The sequence below is a fragment of the Arachis hypogaea genome, chromosome 11, assembly GCF_003086295.3.
Source record: "Arachis hypogaea cultivar Tifrunner chromosome 11, arahy.Tifrunner.gnm2.J5K5, whole genome shotgun sequence".
Taxonomy (NCBI): domain Eukaryota; kingdom Viridiplantae; phylum Streptophyta; class Magnoliopsida; order Fabales; family Fabaceae; genus Arachis; species Arachis hypogaea.
Window position 1 is genome coordinate 145,333,346 of NC_092046.1, and position 11,221 is coordinate 145,344,566.

Sequence of the window (11,221 nt, forward strand, 5' to 3'; positions counted from 1 at the left end):
CTTTGATCTCTGCACCCAATCTCTAACCCTAACAATTTAATCCAGCTCCCTCCTCCTCTCTCCTCTACCTCTACCCTCCAACTTTCTCCGTTCTCACAACCCCATTCCACCACCACCCTTCCCTCCATCCTCCTCACTTCATTTTTCCTTCAACCATCACCAACTCCAACACCACCACCACTCCATTTTCTTTCTCACCCCTCCTCTTCAACCACCTCCTCTACATTATTGAAGACCTTCCTCATTCCTCACAAACTAAATTGAAAAAGTTTCAAAATTCAAACACAAGCTAAATTGAAAAAAAGTCCTTTTTTGTAAAAATCTAAAAAGAGGCGAAAACATATATACTCAAAATTTAAAAAGGAATAAGCGAATAACAGATGGGTATAAAAAAGGAGGGAAGTAAACATACTAAAAAACAGAAAAGATTGATTCTTTAATGATAAATTGGGGGTTTGAATTATGATATATATGAAAATGGTGAGAAGAGAAATGTATGTGAAGTAGAGCATTAATTTTTGAGAGCTCCACAACCCAGAAACTTGAAGAAGAAGAAAATGTGGCATATTTTATTGGAGAGAATATTACTAAAGAGAAAAAGGAAGTGACTTTGCATACCATGTATGTGATTTGTATGTGAGATTTTTGTGTGGAGAGACAGAGAGGGAAGAAGGTTCTATGTTTCTGTATTATAGTTGTTGATCCCCTTCAAGATAAAGAGAATGTTGTCCGAGACAGAGAGAGAAAGAACAAGATGGTGAGAGAGAAAAGGGGCTGGAGGCGATAGTGGTGGTGGAAGGAGATTGTGACGACAGAGAAGGTTGGAGGGTAGAGGCAGAGGAGAAGAGAGCGAAATTAAATTGTTAGGGTTAAAGATTGGGTGTAGAGATAAAAGAAGATAAAAAGTTAGAGGTATTTACAGAATTATGAACAAAAATTTAATAATTGGTTATTTTTGTCAAACAAAACTTATTTTATATGGGTATAACTTTAGTTTCAATTTTTCATGGTCAATTTTATCAGCGTCCAAATTTTTCATGGTCAGAAATGGTTATTTACTCTTCTTGTTTGTTGATAGTCCAATTAATTAGCTAGCATGATTGTATATTAAAATCGAGGAGGAAAATGTTGAGGAGTATTATCCGAATTCCAAATGGATTGAATAAGATGTATCGAATTGCATGATGGATTTTATTGCTAGGAATGAACGGACAAAGGGCCTGGGGGGGTGGACAATTATGTCCATGAACCAACACAGCACAAGCCCACATGGCTCATGGATATGGACCGCTTCAAGATCATAACATTTCAACCACCAAACAAAACATTATTCTGCATGCATGCAAGCGTTGTGGGCAGTGGGCACACTTCATTCCTCGTTCCACAAGTGTGTGGTCATAGAAAAAAAATAAAGAAAGAATATTTATTGAACTATTGGAACTATTTCGATATTTCTCTATTTTTCTATTTTCATAGTTTTTGTAAATTCATACAACTTTTGTTCTTATCTTTCCTTAAAATTAAAATAAAATTTTGAAACTATTCTTTTTTTTAGAGTTTTTTTGATTCAATTTCGTTAGTCATTCATCAAGATTCAATTCATAATTACAGATGAATATAGAAGGGCTTCGTTTTTTTGAATCCCTATCGAAATTGACAGTAGCAGAACAAATTTGGATAACTATATTTATAGTTGGTTTCTAGATAATTCGTTAACATTCAATATCTAGTATCACATATACATGTATGGAAGCAAATTAAAATAAAGGTGTTTCAATCGAATAATTAATATTACTATAACTTCATTTCAGTGTGTGATTATAGTAATAAGAAACTAGCAATGTATATTATTTTTGGTTGTGCATGCTGTGGTTTTTCGCTCACAAAGTCAAAAGTGAATGTTCTTTTATTGTGCAATATTGGATTAAGAGGCCAAATTAAAATCACATGAAGAGAGACGCGACAACGTAACAATGAAGAAGCACTGATTTTCGATCTGTTTCTTTTATTTGATGTAATGGGTGAGGTGAATTTGGAAGTAGCAAACTCATTCATGTATGTGCAGTGCAAATTGCATATACTAACTGTTTTGAAGACTTACCTGAAATGTTGATTTTGGGTCTGAAACGTTGATTTTGGGCCTAAACGTAAGGTCCAGACTTTTTTTGAAGCTGCGCTGATGTGCTGCCTGCCGAGTATTCCTCGTGAGGAGGTGGGGGTGGTAGCTGCAATGCTTAAGTAAGCAAGGATTTTGGGTAGGTTTTAGTAGATTAGAATATAAATTATACTTGAGAGGTGTCAATGTATTTATAATAGAATTGATAACTATCAATAGTAGTTTTATTTTTATTGATGGATAACCATTTTCCTTGATCTTAGAAGTATGTTAGAATCTATCTTTTAGAAAAGATGAGAATATGTTGATCGAAAATTGATTTTCGATCTAAAAGAAATTGAATCGAAAGATATTGAATATAGGCTTTCGAGAAAATGTGTTTAGGAGGCTAAGTTTGGGAGTTGCTGACACAGAAGTTGTTTCCGAGTTGCTTTGTCGAAATCGAAGAAGTTAAATCGAGGAGGAGATTCGATTTGAAGGAAGACTTTCGAGGATTTAGTCGAGTGGTCAAAGAAGTGAGAAGGTTAGTGGATAATTAATCACATGGGAGTGGATAATTAATCAAATGGGGAATATCTAATTATCTATAATCATGTAGTAGGAACAGTTACCAAAGGCAGTTGTGTTTTAAAATTGTAATTTATTTTAATTATAATTAATTGTAATTAATGTAATTTTAATTGACCGTTATGTAAGGGTATCTTATAAATACTAGGGATTTTCAGTGAAAAGGGGTTGGAACTTTTACTCAGAAAAATACTCTAAGCACTCTCACATCCCAACGTATCCCTGAGTTTGCGATCGAATTTTCTTTTTCTGTAGGGTTCCTTCCACCTTCTTCTTATTCTTTTTAATTTCAATCCTGTTTGTATTCTTCATATTTTATTTAATCTTATTCATTAAGTGTTATTCATGTTTCTTTATTTTTTCTGTTGAATTTAATTTTCAGTATTTTATCATTACCATTTTACATGAAAAAGTCCTTTATTTTAAAAGAAAGTAACTTATTGTTTTCTTTTAATTTCTTTAAATTGTTTACAAAACGTTAATTTTTGAATTTTATTTATTAATTTATGAATTTATTGTATTTTAATCCTTTAAATTTAGTCAAATCGAAGACACTTTGATGCACTTATAGAAAACTGGTACTCGCACAGAGGAGTTGGTTTCGCTCCCAGGCCATTAGAATCGAACCACCATCAATTTGCTAAAAATCGACAAAATAAATTGGCACGCCCGGTGGGACAGTTTTAAGTCGAAGTGTGTCAAAAGTTATTATTTTCTAGTGTATGCGATTACGAAGTGAGAAGATCATTCACATGGCTGATAAATTGTCAAATATGAATGGTGGTTCCTCCACCAATGACAGTATACCAGTATCCGTACAACAGGCCGACGTGTCTTCACGTTCGGAAGGTACAATCGGAACTAAAAGTATAGTCGTCACGACTATTCAAACTGAAAATGTTGGACGTAATATTCGTCCACAAGGCCCTACGCCACCATTTTAGCCTCCATTAACTGCTGGTTCGCCCCCTTATGGCCTTCCTGCTGGTTATACCCCATCGGTGGGTGGGTTTGTCCCACCTGTCCGATTTGGGAATGCAAATGGAGTAAATATTATGCAAAATCCACAACAACACTTGGAGTATTCTCGTGAGTATCATGTGGGCTCCACTTCGAATGCTGTAGGTTCAATGGTAGCGTATCAACAACAAGTGGAGGAAAGTCATCATGACTTGGTTAATTTATTGACCCAGCAAATGACTACAATTCTGAATCCTATGATGGCCGATCATGAATCGAGATTTGAGCGTCTTGCTAGACAAGTTGAGAGGATCGCTCGAATCGTCGATTATGATGAAGGTGAAAGGCATAATGCTCGAGGAACTAATGAGGGGATGGAAAATATTTTTCAAAATGAAAATCATGTTCTAAATCGAGAAAATCCTCGTATAGTTCATCGACATGAGAATGCTGATGATGTTTTACATGGATTGCGTGGTGATCGTTATCAGATTACCCGAATCATAGAGGAAGTATTAAATAGGGTCGGATTGAATGTTGGCTTTATGAATCAGCCACATTTTGTATTACCTTTTCCTCAAGTAGTTCAAATGGCTGAAGTGTCAAGAGGGGCGAGAAATCCAAAAATAACTACAAAATTTGCTGGAGAAGTCGGAGAATCAACAACTGAACATGTTGCTCGTTATTTGGTCGAGATTGGAAATTTGGCAAATGATAAAAATTTGAAAATGAAATTTTTTCCGTCGTCTTTGACGAAGAATGCATTTACATGGTTTTCGAATCTTAGACCAAATTCAATTACAACATGGAATCAGTTGAAAACTGCTTTTCACGCTCAGTTCTATCGAAGGAAAATGAACATAGCAGTTACTGATTTAATAGCTTTGAAACGTGAAGATGGTGAAACCATCGATGATTATTTAATACGTTTCAAAAATGCTAGGAGTAGGTGCTATGTCACATTACCCGAAAATGAGATAGTGAAAATAGCAACTATGGAGTTAGGATTTTATATGCGCAGAAAGTTACTTAATGTGCATATTCCTGATTTGGCTCATTTGGCTGAAAAGGTTTGGCAAATTGAGTTAATGAAAAAGGAGAAAGAAAAACATAGAACCGAACAGAGGTCGAAGAGTAAACCGTTTACTTGAAAGGAAAAGGTTGCTTATGTAACCATGGAGTTCTCAGAAGAGGAAGTCAGTTTTGAAATAGAAGTCGATTTAGCCGAACTTAAAAAAGGCCCTCCATATGTTTGTTCTTTGTTGAAAAAACTCCCTGGTAATGAGAAGTCGAATGATTCGAAACTTAAAAGTGGAAAGAAATATAGTTTTGATATCTCAAAATCTGATCAGATTTTTGATGTGTTGCTTAAAGATAAACAATTGATTTTGCCTGAGAATCAAACCACAATTTGTTTTTTCGATTTTTAGCAAATCGATGGTGGTTCGATTCTAATGGTCTGGGAGCGAAACCAACTCCTCTGTGCGAGTACCAGTTTTCTATAAGTGCATCAAAGTGTCTTCGATTAGACTAAATTTAAAGGATTAAAATACAGTAAATTCATAAATTAATAAATAAAATTCAGAAATTAACGTTTTGTAAACAATTTAAAGAAATTAAAGGAAAACAATAAGTTACTTTCTTTTAAAATAAAGGACTTCTTCATGTAAAATGGTAATGATAAAATACTGAAAATTAAATTCAACAGAAAAAATAAAGAAACATGAATAACACTTAATGAGTAAGATTAAATAAAATATGAAGAATACAAATAGGATTGAAATTAAAAAGAATAAGAAGAAGGTGGAAGGAACCCTACAGAAAAAGAATACACTGGGATGTGAGAGTGCTTAGAGTGTTTTTCTGAGTAAAAGTTCCAACCCCTTTTTACTGAAAATCCCTAGTATTTATAAGCTACCTTTACATAACGGTAAATTAAAATTACATTAATTACAATTAATTATAATTAAAATAAATTACAATTTTGAAACACAACTGCCTTTGGTAACTATTCCCGCTACATGATTATAGATATTCCCCATGTGATTAATTATCCACTCCCATGTGATTAATTATCCACTAACCTTCTCACTTCTTTGACCACTCGACTAAATCCTCAAAAGTCTTCGTTCAAATCGAATCTCCTCCTCGATTTAACTTCTTCGATTTCGACAAAGCAACTCGGAAACAACTTCTGTGTCAGCAACTCCCAAACTTAGCCTCCTAAACACATTTTCTCGAAAGCCTATATTCAATATCTTTCGATTCAATTTCTTTCAGATCGAAAATCAATTTTTGATCAACAAATTGCCCCCTTGGATTAATGTGGTTTCCTTTAATATCATTATCGAAAAGCAAAGCACTTAATCCAAAACATCAGTTTTCACATTAATAATAATTGTCATTAAAAACTTCCATTATCACTAGCCCACTCGACACGTCTCCCAAGAGTTACGCCCTTTCTCTTCACCATTCCATCTTCCTCAAGAAGTTACCTCTTTTCGCATCTTCTCTACAGTAACGGCTACAACAACACTTTAAAAGCACCATTCTTACCTCCATTCAATTTTCCTACATTCCAGCATTCTCTAGACTTTCTTTACAACCTCGAATTTCTTCACAAAACTTCCAAATCTAAAAATGGCCGGCTCTTCTTCACAAATCACTCCTTCTGACAAAGGCAAAGGCCATGCATCAATACCACCACCTCTACCAGCTTTTCGCATTCACAATCAGATTGATGATGAAATCATTGACGACCCTCACATTCAATCCAGTGACAATAGGATTTTAATTCCATTCACAATCGGAACTGACACACATTGCTTCCTCGGACCAATTGAATCTCTGGAAAAGGTGAACAAGAAGTCTCTTTCTTTCCCCAGTGCTGAAGGAGAAGATTTGCTGATAAATCAATCTTTCAACATTTCCCATTTTATCAACCAAAAGACGTTCAGGAACAACCCAAAAATCAACCCACGAGGATATGACTTTACAGCCAGGTACCGACGTCTTGAACCCACCAAAAGTGCCAGTTGGGGAGCTCTAGGGATTCATGAACTGCTGAGACTCTCTCATTTCTCTCTGACTACACATACCTGGATGATTGGGGCTGTTACATGCTTCTGGAACAGAACCACCAATAATTTCCACCTTCCTTGTGGAATGATTGGAATGTCTCTTCTCGACGTGGCCACAATTACTGGACTCCCTTTCAATTTACCAGATTACACTTCTGAAATGCAACCTGAACGTCAATACAACGTCGTTCTGAACAGTCCTTACAGTGAATTCATCGCCCATAACATGGGTAGAGAAGGTACCAGAATCACTGACAATGAACATGTAGCTTTCTTATTCTACTGGTTAAATGCAATCCTATTTTGCTCTCGTAGCTTCCAAATGTCAAAACTTTACCTCTCTTTGGCCACACTTATCCATGAAGGCAAAACTTTAAATCTGGCCAAGCTTCTCTTAGGGCACATCTTCGAGGAACTTGGCCAATTTGTTACTAACCTACGAGAAAACAAATTAATAAATGCAGGAGGCCCTCTATGGCTTCTTCAATTATGGCTCAATGCCATCTTTGAAAATTTCATGACCAAACCCGAAAGTGGTCAAACTGACAAACTGTATATTGAAGGGTTTCGATTAGCTGCATACAAACCCAATTTCCCGAATGCACAATCGGATGAAGATAGGTTTTGGACTGTTTTTGCCCTTTTCATTCTTGTAAAAATTTTGAAAATGAACAGCTGAATTTTACTCCTTTCTTACGCCGCAACCGAGGCCCTGCCTGGTTAGATCGTTTGCTTTTTCCACACTCAAATGAAGGGAGTGAACTTGCCAAACGAAGTTGGGCACATTTATTAGCACTTCAGGTAATCCCCACAGGATTATCTTTACAAAAAAAAGAAAAATTCAAGATAACACTGTATGCTCCTCACCTATCTGCCAGACAATTGGAATTCTCACAAGCCATTCCCAAACCTTAGCCTCGAAACGATGCTCCTTTCTGTCACTTCTTTCTAACCACTCAAGAAGATTTTGACTCTTGCCTCGCCATGAATCAACAACGCAGGGAACGTTTCAGTTTCATAGAATATGAACGCAGTTCTTACATTACTAAATCATGTGTTGAATGGTGGGCTGCCTATTATGCTAGGTACACTCGTACCTTAGAAGACATTCAACAAACTGAAATCCAAACCACCCCTATTGCTGAGAGTTCTCCAAAGAGAACTCAGAAAAGGAAATCTGAAACTGCTCGACCACCACCAGCGAAAAGCAGAAAAACTCCTACTAAAACTTCTCGAAAGGTAACTTTATAATTCTTCTTTTTATTTAAGACATATTTCAACTTTTATCTTTTAAGTCATACTTAACTCTGGATTTCTTGTCAGTTGATACTGCTTTCATCGACTGAAAGTTCTGAAGAAATTGAACCGGCCATCAAGGACACTCCTACTGCCTCTTCCCAATCAGAAGATATAGTCGATTCTGATTCTGGACCCCAATTGATCCGCAGGACTCAGGTAACATGATCGTAACTACAAACTTTGTTTATTTAAACATAAAATTTAAACTCATAAATGTGTACCTTTTATTCTAGCCTGCTCATGTCACTCACTCAGTCACTTCTATTGAAGAGCCTAACCTATTAATTTTGCCACAGCAACACGGTCAAGAACAGTCAACATCCCATGACTCGATTCAATTTTCAGGACCCAGAGTAATTCCAGCCACTTTTCCACCTTCTTCTCATACAACACAAATAGTAGATCCAACAGCCAATCCTTTGCAGCACTCCCCAGCAGAAACCCAAAGAATTGAATTGACCTCTCCGGACAATCAGATTATTCTTTCTGAAAAGAATTTAATAGTCCCTGATTCTGATTCTGCTTCCAAAGTTGTTGACACTACCAACTCAGACTCCTCCAAATCTAAGGTCTCAGAAACTCCACCAGAATTGCAACCAACACCTTCAGACTTGGCACAACTTCAAACTCCTCCAGGACAAAAACCAAGCACGTCAATCATCCCCACCACTCCATCAAGTGCTACCTTGGATGACTTAACTTCTATTTTAGATAAAATTATCCAGGGGACCAAAGTGCCAATACCTGTTCTAGTCATCTCAAGTCTAGTTTCTGCGAGACCTCCAATCGAATTGGATCCTGATATTCGGGAACAACTTCGATCGCTCATCAAGCTTTTGGATCATCCTCCTGCCGCGTGGGTTAATGACCCAATCCTTAATCAACTTTTGACCTCACTTCTAAGCTCCTCTTTTAAAATCCAAACCAACATTTCGCATTCTGATTTAATTCAAGGATTTAAACAACTCATTGAAGAAAGTGTCACATTCCATTTTCAATTTCAAGAAATTGAAAATCAAGAAGCCACAGCCATATCCAGAATTGAAAACTTCCAAGCAACTGCTCAACCAATCAAAGCTGCTCGTGATGAGTTTAATTTAAAGATTTCCCGTGCTATTTCTGTCCAAGCCTTTCACGATCAGGAAGAGGAATGGCTCGAAGCGGAATTGGCTTTAATTCAAGAACAACTCGCTACTCTCTGCCAGAATCGGACTACCTTAACTAAACCTTTGATTGCAGCTCAGCAAGAACAATATCTCCTTATCCAACAGCTTGTCTCAATCAACACTGAGCGAGAAAAAGTCGAACAACAGCTTGAGGAGATCCAGATTGATAAATCTAAACAAACTGGGATGCTCACAACTTTGGAAAACAAAAGAACAAAACTGAGCTCTGTTCTGGCTAAATTACTGGCCCCTTAAACTTTTTCCTTTTATTTTGTAATGACTTTTGTCTCTTTTAAACCTTATGCATGCTGGATTTTCTATGTTTGCCAACAATAAAAAAGTTTTAAATATTTTTCATTAATTGAGCTAATCACCTTTCCTGACTCGATATCTTTAATTTGATAAGCATTTCCAGAATATGTCCCTATCACTTGAAAAGGACCTTCCCAACTATGGGACCACTTACCAAGAAATCTCGATTTCTTTTCCATTGGTTAAATAACTTTCAAAACCAATTCGCCTGTTTGAAAAGATTTTCTAGAAATTCGACGATTATAACTTCGAGCAATACTTTCCTTCTGTCGAATTATATTCTCTAATGCCAAGATTCGTTCTGAATCTAATTCATTTAATTCATCGAACATTGCATTCCAATAATCATCGACTGGCAAATCGTTTTGTTTCGATACCCTTAAAGTATTCAAATTCATTTCCAATGGTAATACTGCATCATGGCCATATACCAATTTATAAGGTGAGGTTCCTGTCGAACCTCTTGGTGAATTTCGATAAGCCCATAATATTTGATTTAAAGTTTCATGCCATGTTCGAGGCCTATTTCCAATATGCTTTTTAATTAAACCTATCAATATCTTATTTGCTGCTTCAACTTGGCCGTTAGCTTGTGCGTAATAAGGCCTCGAACATGGCATGAAACTTTAATTCAAGTATTATGGGCTTATCGAAATTCACCAAGAGGTTCGACAGGAGCCTCACCTTATAAATTGGTATATGGCCATGATGCAGTATTACCATTGGAAATGAATTTGAATACTTTAAGGGTATCGAAACAAAACGATTTGCCAGTCGATGATTATTGGAATGTAATGTTCGATGAATTAAATGAATTAGATTCAGAACGAATCTTGGCATTAGAGAATATAATTCGACAGAAGGAAAGTATTGCTCGAAGTTATAATCGTCGAATTTCTAGAAAATCTTTTCAAACAGGCGAATTGGTTTTGAAAGTTATTTAACCAATGGAAAAGAAATCGAGATTTCTTGGTAAGTGGTCCCATAGTTGGGAAGGTCCTTTTCAAGTGATAGGGACATATTCTGAAAATGCTTATCAAATTAAAGATATCGAGTCAGGAAAGGTGATTAGCTCAATTAATGGAAAATATTTAAAACTTTTTCATTGTTGGCAAACATAGAAAATCCAGCATGCATAAGGTTTAAAAGAGACAAAAGTCATTACAAAATAAAAGGAAAAAGTTTAAGGCGCCAGTAATTTAGCCAGAACAGAGTGCAGTTTTGTTCTTTTGTTTTCCAAAGTTGTGAGCATCCCAGCTTGTTTAGATTTATCAATCTGGATCTCCTCAAGCTGTTGTTCGAATTTTTCTCGCTCAGTGTTGATTGAGACAAGCTGTTGGATAAGGAGATGTTGTTCTTGCTGAGCTGCAATCAAAGGTTTCGCCAAGGTAGTCCGATTATGGCGGAGAGTAGCGAGTTGTTCTTGAATTAAAGCCAATTCCACTTCGAGCCATGCGTCTTCCTGATCGTGAAAGGCTTGGACAGAAATAGCACAGACAATCTTTAAATTAAACTCATCACGAGCAGCTTTGATTGGTTGAGCAGTTGCTTGGAAGTTTTCAATTCTGGATATGGTTGTGGCTTTTTGATTTTCAATTTCTTGAAATTGAAAATGGAATGTGACACTTTCTTCAATGAGTTGTTTAAATCCTTGAATTAAATCAGAATGGGAAATGTTGGTTGGGATTTTAAAAGAGGAGCTCAGAAGAGAGGTCAAAAAT

The 11,221-nt window shown here is 36.2% G+C and overlaps 1 protein-coding gene across 1 annotated transcript; it reads right to left on the reverse strand.

The window, feature by feature from the left end:
- Window positions 1-9,682: 9,682 nt before the first annotated feature.
- Window positions 9,683-10,120, reverse strand: LOC112722118 (uncharacterized). The gene has a single exon (XM_025773088.1). It carries the CDS (start codon window positions 10,118-10,120, stop codon window positions 9,683-9,685), a length of 438 nt encoding a protein of 145 aa, XP_025628873.1.
- Window positions 10,121-11,221: the final 1,101 nt, after the last annotated feature.

What these genes read in the sequence shown, in the direction of transcription:
- LOC112722118 (XM_025773088.1), bottom strand. Translation starts at nt 10,120, where the DNA reads ATGCCATGTTCGAGGCCTTATTACGCACAAGCTAACGGCCAAGTTGAA.